At 25.3% G+C, this 15,112-nt stretch overlaps 1 protein-coding gene across 1 annotated transcript in view; it reads left to right on the top strand.

The window, feature by feature from the left end:
- LOC112693122 (regulating synaptic membrane exocytosis protein 2) overlaps positions 1-15,112 on the top strand; it is a 199,236-nt gene that overhangs the window by 109,022 nt on the left and 75,102 nt on the right. The window contains exon 5 of the mRNA XM_025568049.1: positions 5,420-5,588. Coding sequence (XP_025423834.1) covers positions 5,420-5,588 — 169 coding nt within the window. The remainder of the gene's footprint in view (positions 1-5,419; positions 5,589-15,112) is intronic.

Below are 15,112 nucleotides of genomic sequence, written 5' to 3' on the forward strand. Positions count from 1 at the left end.
GTCAAAACCGCACACATTTAGTGTGTCAATACCGCACATATTTAATAAGTCAAAACCGCACACATTTAATATGTCAAAACCGCACACTTAGTGTGTCAAAACGGCACATTTATGAAATATCAGTTATCAAATAGAAAATATGTATTCAATTAACTGAATGCTACAATATAACATTTATATATATGTACAAGTAGTTACTATTCCATTTGTCCTCTATTTGTGTGCTTCATTTATTTTAAATGGTCTAGTCATGTTTAAAAATCAATTGCCAAATTAAATATTTTTATTCCGCGTTCTTAATCACGTTTTAATTAAAAAATTGACAATTTATCAATTCAATAATTATGTACACTAGGGGCATTATTTATTGAATAAACGCATTAAATAATAAAATAATTATAATGTATATATATATATATATATATATATGTTAAATTAAAACTCGGAATTCGTCAAAACTAGTTATGACAAGTCAATAGTAGTTTTTACAAATAAATTTTGCTATAAATGATTTTGGCTTGTTAAAACTAGAATTAACAAGGATTTCAATAGTAATAATAGTTTGAAAATACAATTTATAACAAAAGTCAATCTGAAATAAGTATTATTTTTATTATTTATTTAGACACGGCAATCTATCATGGCATTTAGAGTTACAGTATAAACCGCTTATTAGGAACACTTTTGGACCAAGGTAAAATGTGTTATTAACCGATTGTTTTTAATATGCGAGTGATTTTATTTACTATGAAAAAAATATATAAATCGAAAAAAATTATGTACTGTGAAAAACAAAATGTATATTCTAAGTAAAATTTGTTTATCGTTTTCTGTTATTTTGCTTCGAATAACTTGATGTCGTGATTTTGTAAGAAAAATGTTGCCCAAAGTCATCCGTAGGATGCAGGAATGCTCTCTTGAAGACACTAAGAGATTTTTACTACAATTTCTTTACCTCATGGGTATACTTCGCCGTTTTCTTCTTCTTCGTCAGTGACATCATGTTAAATTATTCGAGGATTTATAACCGCATTATAATCTTTTCTTCTGTTGGAACCTCTGCAACATCGAGGTGTGAGTTCATATCGATCCAATCTTCGTACACTTCCTCCGAGAGTTCGACTGGTTTCGATTGTAATGACATAAGATAAAATACATTTTAATTGACCTTTATTGTTTCAAATAACCGATGAGTTGTTTTAATAATCCGATTCATATTTTTTAATATACGGCTCTTCCGTCCCTAGACATTTTGTAACAATAACGCGATTGTATCAATTATCTATGTTCCTAATAAGTGGCTTCTATTGTATATGTCATTTATCGTGGCATAGTTTATGAAATTAATTAAGATCGTTTCGACCGGTTGGCGATTAAACATCAACTATCATACATTATACCAAACAATAGTATAAAATATAAAAATGCTGTAATGACTAATTATCTTACTTCAAAAGTAAGGAATAAATCGCTGCGAGTGTAAAAAAAAAAATGAATATTTTATAAAATTATAAATGCCACAATAGTTGGCCTTGTCAATAAATTAATAAATATTATACTTATTTCAAACTGATTATTGTTACAAATATGTATTTTAAAAAAAGTATCAATATCGAAGTTCTGGTTAATTCTAGAGTTTAACTAGTTAAAATTATTTTTGATGGATTTCGAGTTATAATAAATAATAAACATATTTATTAAACACCTTTAAGTTTTGATATAAATATTATCTAGGCATAACCATGTTTTATAATATTAAAATGTTTTACTCATATTATGAATAATATTTTATATTCATTTAAAACACTGCACGAGGGTTGGTGTTGTCACCGTCAGTTCACTTAGTGGCTTTAAAATTATAGCACTTTTAAAGCTATTATGGGAAACTGCTGCTACCTATCCTGTATATATTTATAAAATATAAATAAACACTCATGGTCACCTATCACACACATCCAAATTTGTACGTATTATTATATATGTCAATGTATAAAGTTGATATAAAAATCGATACTAGTTAGTATTAATAAGATAGCTCTTCATGTTATCTCGCCAACTGTGTTAGTAGTTGTTTCGATATGCGAAACTTACTATTCATTTGTTTATCCCTCTTATTTAATAGACAGCATTTAAAAATAATATTTTCTTCTCTTTATACCAAATTCTTTTACATTGATTCTCTATCTTCCAAAAACTTTACTGTAATTAAATGCATAATACATTTCATTTTCTAAACCGGCTTCAATATATAAAGAATATGGGCTTTATTGTTCTAATGTAGATTAAATAAGTAATTTTTTTGTTTAATAAGAACAGTAGTAAATGTATAAATAATAATTTACATGTAATATTTTAATGTTGATTATTAAAAAAAAAGAAATCGATGATAGTAAAATAATAATAATAATAATTAATTAGTTATTTATTACTAATAAATATATATCATTAGTACTTGTTTGGAATTTTAATTTCGATAAATATGTGCTATATTTGTTGATTCACAATACATTATAGTATGTTTTAATAATGAAAATGTATAGACACCATTTTTGTAAATTCTTTTGGTTCCAATGACACAAAAATACCACTATTTGTAGTGTATGACCTTTTAAAGTTACGTCGACTCAAAATTCACTTCGATGTATTTTCTTGTATTCATTTTCGTCGAAGGTTTTCTATTTCATTTTGAAAATGTTATTTTTATTATCTCATGGCTATTCTATAATTATCATTTTACACATCTATTTCGTCTGTCGTACCGTTTCCTAAACCATCTGGATCTCGTTCTCTCATATATCTTGTCGCAATAAATACAATTTATTCACATATATTTACATACATACATACATATATACACACATATATATATATATATATATACGAGGTATACTTGTATAGAGTATTTTATACTTATTTACATTCATTTTTTATTTGACACTGTAAATTACGTCCGGCATAAAATATTTAAATTAAGTGACTCGCTGAAGTTTTAGTCTGGTTATAATGAAATGAAGCATGTAAAATTGCCGGTACTTACAAAAATATTATTTGCATGAGATATTTGTAACGATTTTGGTTTTTACTTCATTTTTTATTTTTAAAATGTTTTGATAATATGAAGTATATTCGAGCTATTAATACTAAATCCGTTTTATTAAATGAAACATGAAACAATATTCTGACAATGAGGTTATGGAATCCGCTTCGATAAGACAGTTAATTGTAAACATCAACATTTTTAGTCATAGTAAAGACGTCTTACAAGAACGAGAAAGGGAACATATTATGTATTATACTACTTGTATAGAGGAAAAATACGAATAGTAATTTTATTTAAATAACCATAAGAAATAATTGGGCGATAACTTCCGTATTAAAAACAATGGATTATTTTTGGAATCGAATAACTAATTTATTCATTTATTTATTTGAATTAATGTTGTTACATAACACACTTCGCGAAAAGTTTTTGTTTTTATAATTAACAACCAATTTTTTGTTGATGACCTATATTCATTTTATACTGAATTATTATAGTTTTTATTTTAATAATTATAGTTACTAGTTACTAGTACTAGAGATATACCTATGTTAATTATTAATATTATTATATATTAAGTTAATGAATATGTCGAAGTGTTATTGAATTAAAAATCGTTTTGTTTGTTCAATTCATAAACATTGAAATATTGTACAACAATTATTTTATTTTTCCTTTAACACATCAAATTTATAATTATACATCTTTAATGAATTTTGTTTCTGTAGTGTTCCAAAAGAATACTATAAATTAAGAGCATGTTTGGAAGTCACCAGAAAATGTTTTTAAAATAATATATATGCATACCTACCCACATTTTGCTAATTTACGTTATGTTAAAGTAGCAATTATGTACACAGACATTGACATGCATTCAAATTACGTTTTTTATTTGAAAAAAGAAGATGTCTCTATTACCTAAACACATTATTTAATTAAAAGGACCATTAAGTCGGTATGTAAATACGGTCATGCTCTGCTGGGGATACCTTTTACTCGAAGTTAATATATTAAGGTTAAAATTTTAACTAATGTAAAAGTTAACATACGTATATTTAGACTTAGACTCATGTACATTATTTCTATATTATTTCATAAACGGACCTTATTCAATGAAATGTTATTTCATTAACCAAGCATAAAATATATCTGAAACTAATCATTAGTTTCTTTAACTGTTTTAATAATTTTCTATCGTACTCGATAATTTATTAACTTATATATTGGAAATAAAAAATACTTTTTTGTATGAAAATACAACTATAATCGTATTAAAAAATAAAACAGGATTATAATATTTTCGTAATATTTTTAATAATTTATTAAATTGGCTGGTAAAGAACAAAAGGAGCTAAATTACATGGTTTACTCTATAAGACAATTAACAGTTGGAAAAATTGATCGAATAAACGGTAGTGTTACTCCGACTATATAGTAATGAGATATTTAATTTATATATTTTGATACAAGTGATATTTACCAAAAGAAATGTTATAGAAGTAGAGATTAAGCAAATTTTTTAAATTGTAAAGATTCTAATGAAAAATGTATTCACCAAGTGTAAAACATATGGTGTTGAGTAATCTTTACTTTTATCAAATATCACCTTTCATAATGTTGATAATATGAAAATATACACTTCATTCGATAATTATTATTTTATTTTTGACAAAATATTATAATATTATCCTATATCTATTATCCTAAAAAATATTTAATAAATTACTTCAATGATAACAGCTTGTTTGATTATAGATAAAATCATTGTTAAGATTAGTTATAATATTGCAACAAAAGTAAAACTATAACTATAGATAACGATTATTATTGCATCAAATATATTAAATGTTATAAATATTATGAAAGGTTATGAGTGGTAAAAGTAGTAACCAAGCACAATATTGTATTTATTGTTTGACGATTACAATTTTCATTAATGTCACCAGTACCGTAATTTATAAATAAAATATCTCATTACTAATTAGTTAGAGGAGCACTAGCATTTGGTGTTCTCTCACAATTATGCGATTATAACCGTCAGAATTTCGGTATATACTATGTTGTTTTCTCCTTTTGCCATTTACAAGTCATAAATTTAATACACGCACAATTTTAAATTTCAGTTATTTTATAGTCTCGTGTTTGTCATTAACATTTTTAAAATATTTAATTTAAATTTGAAAATCGATAAACGCTATAAATTTAATATATTATTCCATTTTTTTTCTTTATGAAATATATCACGCAAAAAGCATTCAGTTTAATTTAATGATTTTCATTTCCTTAGGCAATTTAATTTTATCAATTTTACAACCATAATAATTATAATCGCTGAGAATAAAGAAAACGATTTATTCATGTTTGCTTATTTTGTTTTAGGTCTAAATCAGAATTGACCAAGCAACCAGCATGTCGTTCCGGTGGTTGTCGGGTATGTCTAAAGAGCTTTAAGGATGGCGATTACTCGCGTGTGTGCTTTGGGTGCAAGTTCAAAGTATGCGAGGACTGCGCAACTTCGTATACAAAGATCGACGAAAACCAAGATGAGGTAAGAACGCTGATAGTTTCTACGGTTGTTGTGTGTACAAGCAGCTAGTGAAAGAAATCGTTGTAGATTTTTATCCTTAAAATCTCGGTGGGCAGGGGACACTGGTCAGAGCGAGCCCATCAATTGCAAAACAGTCGGTTTCCATCTATTACGCGGTCAATCTAGAACCACCGTCCGATTGCTTTCCTGCTGTTTTTATTCTAGACTAACACAACAAATCTGTCAAGATTCTAGTGACTTCAGTGTAGAAAGGGAAATAAGATTGTGAGAAGTGTAAATGGACAAAAAAAAAAAAATAAGTATAGGACGTATAAATGACCATTTCGTTTATCTCCGATCCATTTTGTTGATGTCAAGAAAACTCTTTCCTTCTGTTTATAAATGAACTGATTTCCCGAACATATGTGTTCACTTTATTTTGGGAAGTTCAAACTTGTGTTTTTACGTCTGTTATTCATTTGCGGTTCGATTCTATTATGTAGAGCGCGTAAAAAAATAATATAAATCGGTGATGTCGATAATTAACAATTTATGATGATCTATACATTTTAAAAAGAATAAATAAATTTACATATATATAATACTCATGATATAGAAAAAATGACTAATAATTTATATACATATATATAATATTGAATATAACATAATACATTATAATAGTACACATTATATATGGTTGATACGTCATATAGTTTTTGCACTCCGTCATCATTCATATTTTATACTTCTGAAGGCTTGGGACAGATAATATGTATATTTTTCTTCCAACTGCTTTGTATAAAGTATTGATTCTTTTATTTATTATTATTTTAAAACCTTTTTTTTCATATTATTTTCATTTATTTTTTTGTTTTTTTTTTTAAATACTTATAAACCATTTATCTATACTGAATTTAAACATTTTTACGTTGCAGCCTTAATAGCTATTAGTTTATAATACTCTAATAAAAATATTTATTTAGTTATAAGTGGTATATACACTGTGTTCTCAAATAAAATTATATTAATATGTAATAAAATATAAAAACATAAAATTACACTTAAAGCTTAAAACTATGTACTTATCTATTTAAATAATTCACACAATAACAGAAAATTGAAAAATACAAATTTAACTCGAATTATACGATGCTGAATATTTATTACTGTACTTGTAGGTCTATTACAGTTATAAATCTACATAATGTTACGAAATAATCTTAATTTATAAATTCATTGATTGGTAATCAAATTTAAATAATATTATTTGATTAATTATTAATAATAATAAACATTAATTCGTTATATGATATAAATGTAAATGTTTTATAAGAAGACGATGGGTTAAATATCATGTTTGTGCAAAATAATTAGATTTTCTTAATTGTATTTCATTATGGTCGATCGATATTTTTTCATGGATTAGATCGTATTAAATTTTAATCTTATTTTGGTTTAGGAATTTTTATCAGAAGACTATGAAAGTCCATTAATTTTATCAAAGGAAAATATTTATGAAATAAATTGTTAAAAACTATAGATTGGTTTTATTTTTTGTAAATATAATACATAATATATGATACTCAAACATCTCTACCAAGTCGTTAATCGTATTTGGAATATTATACATTATATTTTTCGTTTATATTTTATTTATTTATTTTCATATTTTATATATATGTTACGGTAATAGTACGAATACCGGTGACACCTAGGATTTACCGGTAAAACATAGGATATGCATTATTGCTTGGTCAAACCCCGAATGATTTTAGCAGTTCGGGCTTTTACCAACGAGTTTTGGTAAATCTTAGGATTAACAATCAATGATTGTAAAAGTCCGAAATTATATATTTTTTCCAATTCTGTGATAATTCTTACCTGATCAGTTAATATGCTATTAACTTCATACATAATACGGTTTCTACCTTCATAGTCTATTGCAATATGAGCATAATATAACTTATAATACCGAACATAATAATACATTAATTCAAAGTCATCATTCATTAGAAGAATCAGTTTTTTTCACCAATAATATTAACAACATCAAATCGTTTAAGTCACCAATAGTGAACTGTTTTTTTCACATTAACAGATTTAGCTACTTTAACTTCTTTTAAAGATATATTATATTTTTCCTCAGTTAAATAAAAATTATTTTCGTTATTTTATAACTCCACAACACTATTTAAAATTTCATAAAATCGTATTATAAGAGACGAATTGAATACTGTGTATATTCGTAATTCTAACCACGACAATTGTAAAACGAATATTGCTCATAAAATTACTTCCTGCAATTGGCCCCGATATCAATTTATTAAATTAATCTTCTATTAAATCTGTTCCAAATTTTCATTATCGAAGACACAATGATTATAACTTTTATTATAATTTGTATCACAGTCAAAAATTAAATGAAAACTATTGATATCAACACAAATACATAATTTTGAACTTTTATAATCAATGATTGTTAATCCTAAGATTTACCAAAAGTCGTTGGTAAAAGTCCGAACTTCTAAAATCATTCGGGGTTTGACCATGCAATAATGTATATCCTAGGTTTTGCCAAAAACAATTGGTAAATATCCGAATTTCGGACATTTACTGATCATAGTAGGTAAAACCTAGGATTTACCCGTAAATCCTAGGTTTCACCGGTATTCGTACTATTACCGTAACACAAATATATATATACTATATCATGAGAAGTTTGTTTTACATTAGGTAAGCTCTTGTATTAATTTTAAATAACAAAAAATAGTTTTTATTAAAATAACATAATAATAAGTAAAAATGTACTTATCGTCATATTTTATTACAATTATAAAGCTTTATTTAATTCATAACGTTATCATATGTATGTTTTGTTAAATATTTAATAATTTTATATATCAGTACTTACTTATGTAGTGGCTCTCAAATAATTAATTAACTTAATGATACACAGATTGCACATCTGAAAAATTTAATTAAAACATGAATTTATGAGAAGTGCTATTGCCAGCTACTGACATTCATTACTGCTGAGTAGTATTAGGATAGTCAAATCATGTAAATGTTGCAAACTATTATTTCTTTTATAGTTGAATAAAATTACATATTTTCTATCAGTCTGTATAATAATATTATTATATTTAATGAAGTAATGAATATAATATTAAATATGTAATTAAATCTACAATATAATTCGATTTGTTAATAAAACAGTAGTCAAAAAAATAAAATAATTTATAAACATGACGCTATATTTTGACGAAGTATTTTATATAGTAAAATTTTATATTATATTTTCTGAAATATTAAAATTATTTTATAATATCCTGAGGTTTAAAAATGATTAGGAAATACTATGCTGTTACTGTTCTCATAATCAATTAACTCAATATGCTTTACTCTCTGTATAGATGTATAAATGAATTTATATTATTATGGAATTCTACAAAATGTGTTTAATAAAATATAATATGTGTATGTATATATATATATAAATATATGTTTATGTAAAGAAAAAACTATTAACGATCAACATTTTCTATAGTACCTAAAACCCTAACATATAATAATATGACCGTTGCCAAAAATAAGGGCAAGAATAACTGTCATTACATTGCAACAGCGAACTTACCTTTCTCGTATACTGTTAAACACGATATTGCTTGAAGTTACCTATATATTCTTGTTTTCATAGTCACATGAATTTTTTATAAGTTTTCGAATTTTTTCATTGAAATTTTGAAGAAAAAAAATTTAAATATTATTGTAGAGCATTATACTTTTATAGATAAAATACATTTTCCACGAAATATTTATTGGAATTAGTTCTCCAAGGATATTCTTAATAAACTTTTTGACTGAAAATTCGTATAAAAATCAAATAAGACGTCGTGAAGATTATTAAGTTTTACATTTTACAAAATGTATCATCAATGATAACAAAATATTAATTTATGAATCAATTAAAATTTCCATGGATTAATAATATAATATTTTTCGAACGTATCAATGTATTCATTAGGGTTTTGACGTTTCATAGCAATTTTAGTTTCTATCTTTAAAGTATATTATATTCACAATTTAATTTAACTTGTTTCTGACCTGCATTTATACTATTGGTTTTACCTTTATTATCTTTTGAAATTCGCGTTCGTCATCTATTAATTTTCCTTTTTTGATTTGATTATTGGAAATATGACGATTAACCTTTTAACATTCCATACATTTTATTCTTACTGTTCTACATTTACAATTTGTGGTTGTCCTTTTTATTGTGTTATCTATCTGATGTATTGTTAGTTTTTCTACGATGATTGTTCTTACATTTTCTGTATTTCATAAATGAGGTTACACGCTATACTTAGTTGTTTCCATTCTTCTTATCTGTCTCAATTTTATTAGATATTTTTCGATAAAAGTTGTTTTTTTTATCATATATTTTGCATAGTTTTCAAACGAGTTAGCATCACTCATACTTCCCGATAACCCAACAAAATGCTTCAAAAAGAACTAGTGATACGATTTGATAATTTAAGACAAAATAATTTATTATATTTAAAGGTTTGACAAATGTGTGATTCCTCCTCATGTGAGTATAGCTCATTCAATTGTCTATTGTTTCAATTATTTATTCAAATAAATTTTGTATATTGTTATTATATAATATATAAGAATAATTAATAATTATAAATAAAGCCGTCTTTAAAAAAAAAAAAAAAAGAAAATCGTCTTCTTTTATATTTAATATTTTTATATCGTCAAAATTACTGCAATGATTATTTTGTTTACCATGTTTTGATTTCTTCGTTCATCTATATTCTACATTTTTTTTCGTATTAATTCATAATAACTTCAATCTTATGCTTCATATTTGTGCAATATAGAATTCATCACATGAATGTGAGATTTTACAAATTCTTAGACTATATTATTTCTGCTAAAAAAAAAAAAAAAAAAAAAATTGAGTAATCAAAAAATGAGTCACAGCACCAAATTATCGGCTAGTACAACTTCCAAAAGATAACAAGGGTGGATTATATTGTACAAAATATAGTTGGAAAACAATAAATTTAAGTAATATATATTTAAGTATATTCGCAACAGTTAAACTGTTAGCATTTTCTCATTTGATGGACATTTTAGTGGGTCAAAACATTAATACACTAATTAGATATAGGAATAGTAGAAAAGAAAATATAAAAGTATTTACTATCAAATATCTTCAATTAAAATAATTTATCTTCCGATCAGATGGATTATAAACATTTTTACATAAACAGCATTGTAATAATTCATTATTTCTAGCTGACTCTCTAGTATAAGATTTAATTTTTTTGCTTTTCATTGTTATTTTCATCAAGTTCAATAGTTTTTAAATACTTAACATTAACAATATTAGATTTTTTTGCCGTCCCACATTAAAGTTCAGTTATTTATACATAATAACATCCAACACTTATTGCACATGTAAATATGTATTCCAATGCTTAATAATTTAAACACTTATGGATTCATTTATTTCATATTTATGAATAATGAATAATTATTATAATACATCAAGGTCGTCCGCAAAAATTTTTCTCAGGGGGGCCAGCGAAAAAATAATACACTTACCATAAATTCTATTTTTTATCACATTGTAAAAAAAAAATTATTTATTTACTATAATATATTAAGTATATATATATATATAATATTATGTTATTGTTATAAATAAGCCTGTATAATACAAAATGAAAAAAAAAATTAATAAAAAATAATTATGACTCATTGATCATTATCGTCAAATAAAAATTGAACATACCGTGGTTCCATTCAGAAAAGCTTAATTGTATCTTCAACAATGTCAGATTGTTAATTTTTTAAAAAAATAACAACAATATTATCATAAAAGTATAAAACCACATAATAGATTAAATTTAATCTATTCTGTGATAAAAAAGTCATCACCATGACTTTAGATAGAATTAAAATAGAATTAAAATTAGATAGAATTCTATCTTAAACCGTGGTCATCATTATGACTTTATCAATTAAAACCACAATAATTGTATATAGACCATAGAGTTGATATGATATGAACCTACAGTCATGAATAAAACAAATAAACCAAATACCGAATAAATACCTAGTGATATTGAAAACTGACGAATAATTTTGTGCCAAATTATCAGTTATCAGTCCTCCTTATCGCCCTCCAAGACTGATAAATAAAATGCAAATAAATGCAATAAAAATTAGGTATTATTTAAATTAAAGCCCCCCTCCTGCGGGCGGTCTTGTAATACATTCAATTAGATAATTAACTAAATATTATTGAATAGTATACAAAATATGAATAAGCAAATTAAATGCGGTGAAGTTATATTTCATTGAATTTTCTAACGTTTACATTATATTTTAGTTTCTGAATATTACGAGTGTAAAAATAGGAGGTGGTTAAAAAATATTTATCCCTCTAAATACAATCAAAACTCTTTCAGAATGTTTAAAATCTATTATTTATTATATTTATAATTAATTTATTATTGAAACTCATTGATTTGAATTATTATTTACTACATCAGATTCGTAAATTATTCTTATATAATGTGAAATTTTTAATCCTTTTTATACTGAAAAAAAAATACATATAAATATCCATCGAAGTATGATCTTAATAGTTATTTGAACGATATTTTTGATATCATATATTTGAAAAACTCAAGCTTCTCACGACTTCCAATTAGTAAAGGAAGAATATTAAATTATTTTAATTAAATGAGCATTAAATATATTTAAGCATTTTTCAATTTTCATTTTTTCATTCTCCTTAAATATTTATAATTTGTTCAAAATTAATATAGCAGTATATGTGATTTTACTTCATTATAAGTATTACATTTTATTTTATTCATTTTCTTTTGAAGTACTATAAATATATTTAATGTTAAATCGAATTATTGTCGTTTTTTGTAAAATATATTTAATTTAAAAATATTTTCTATATTTTAATATTATAGGTTTTTTAAGGCACGTTATTTGTTCATTTAATATGCCTACAAATAATAATTTCTTCGATTAAATATACTATCCATTGAAAATTATTTCTTCATTGTTATTAAATAATAATTATATCGTCGCTCATAGTATGTAAATATTCACGTTTCTTTGAACGGCGAATAAATATTTTGACGGCCTGTTGAACAATAAATCAATAGTGTCCGGAAATGTGTTTTCATTAACCAAATAGGGGTCAGATGGCATATTATTTTCAACGGGTGTGTCATGTCGTGCGTAGAATACATATATGTGCTCGTTAACAACCGAAGCGATGCTTCCTAAGGAAATAATATTGTAGGTACGTACTCGTGAACGGTGATGAGTGCAACACAAAACCTTTATACATGACTGTAAGTAAAAAGCTTAGTGTGTATATATTAGATCTTACTGAATCGAAAACTATTATTAAAATGCTATTAAAATATTATGATTGTTGTTTTTTGACTATAATTTAATATTTTTATTTTTATCATTAATAAACTTATAAAAGTAATTACTTATAAAATTTAAAATATTGTTTTTACACTCATCGTAAAACACTGTTTTTTGTACTCGTGAAAAAAATCCACGATAAGAATTAATTAATATAATTTAATGTTTTTTTTTATTTTTTTTTTTTAATCCCGACTAAAATGTGTTCCAAACAGTATAAAATATTAACGTTTTTACAAACCAATATATAAGCTTTTAAACACGTCTCATTATGCATCATTAAATTATTCAAAACATGAAATAAATCACGACAAATAATCCTGGCTGATAAATCAATTACTATTTTCATAATGTTGTGATGTATTAATATTAAATAAAATATTAACTTACCGTTAAATCTTAAATTATAGAATAGTAATTGCATTACTGTTTAGCTAACCATTCAACCACAGAACAAATAGAACTAACTCCAAAGCGAATTTCTAAAAACTACTTTTTATTTTATTATCTGTAAAGTTCAACATTAATCGATAAACGTTTTTATACTTACAGTTTTACTGGTAAATGTCCTAATATATTAAATAATTCAAAATGCATATATTTCCATTAATTAAAACTAATAGAATCTCATACATATTATTTTGTAGGAAGGAATCAATACAGCTAGATACCCTTATTATAAGCAATAGTTTACCTACTCCAATTTTACTACAACATAATAATATTTTTAGTAATTGGTTATGTTTCTAGGAGTAGATTTTACGAATAAATTTACCACCAAAGTTATTTTTATTTCTATTTCAATTTTAAATTAATATTAAAACTTGGGTCTTAGAATGTTGTTACTTACAAAGTTCGATTGGTAGTATAATCATTAAATTTCAGATGAAGCATGGACATTTATATTTAAACTGAATTTAAGTCGTTTATAAATTATTTTTGGTTTTTACTGAATATGACAGCTACAGTGTAAATTAACATTTTACAAGCAAAAAACGATAGCCGTAGACCAATGACTGATGTGTATAAAATCGCTATTTTAAAACGTCATGTATACTTATTTTTTTATACAAATTCAATAATACTTGAAATATTTTCCAAAGTAAATCATTCCATTATCCCATGCCAATATTATATTTATAAAATATTCATAAAAGAAAAACGTGAATAATTTTAATATATAACAGCTAACCATCCGTCGTCCTTTTTTCTCCTACGAGGTTTTCAGAGACCTAAATTCCAAGTACATACATGTTTTTATAGATGTATATAATGTCCTCAATAACCTTTATATACGAGGTGGCTTACGTAGTGCACAAAAGGCTAGACAGAATGCTAGCGCAGACCAATACGAAAAATTCTCTATCTGTTCCCGTCTCTTTTTCAATTCAAAAGCCTCGTTCATTGAGCCTGATGGGCTGCGTGGTATGTATGTGTAAATGCGCCCGCGCGTGTGCTCATACGATGTATACGTGGGGAAGAAGATGAGCAAGGCGAGCAAAATAAAAGAAACCTACAGTAGTGCTTTATGTGTGTTGGGTGTAGTTCAGAAATTAAGTTGAAAAAAGAGAAGTCGCCGCCCGGACAATAGTTGGTTAACTTTAACACATATCGATATTCGATCGGCGAAAATGGGCATTGTGCCATTACATTTTTTGGTATCCCTTTTAAAAGCAACAGATAGTGAATGGCCGTAAACGATTGGCACACTTTTCCTCCACCACTCGTTCGCACATTCCGCGCAATAATATATTTACAATGTACATGCTGAGCGAAGTGCTTGCAATGACCTTAGATTTGCATGATAGATTACATTGAAAAATGATTTGGTTAGCGTCAGTGGTTGAATTGGAAAAAAAAATAAAGGTGGACTCTAAATGTAGCTGAACAATTAGCGTTCCAAAGCAAATTAATCTAAAAAAAACCGTGAGGGACTTTGTCCCCCCCCACCACCTAAATGCATCTACAATATAAATAATTAAATATATCTAATGATTAACACAGATATCTATAACAAATAATAAACAATACTAATAGGTATTTATTTGTATTAATTCTATCAACACAGC

This window comes from Sipha flava, unplaced genomic scaffold (genome assembly GCF_003268045.1).
Source record: "Sipha flava isolate LNK unplaced genomic scaffold, YSA_version1 117_pilon_pilon, whole genome shotgun sequence".
NCBI lineage: Eukaryota > Metazoa > Arthropoda > Insecta > Hemiptera > Aphididae > Sipha > Sipha flava.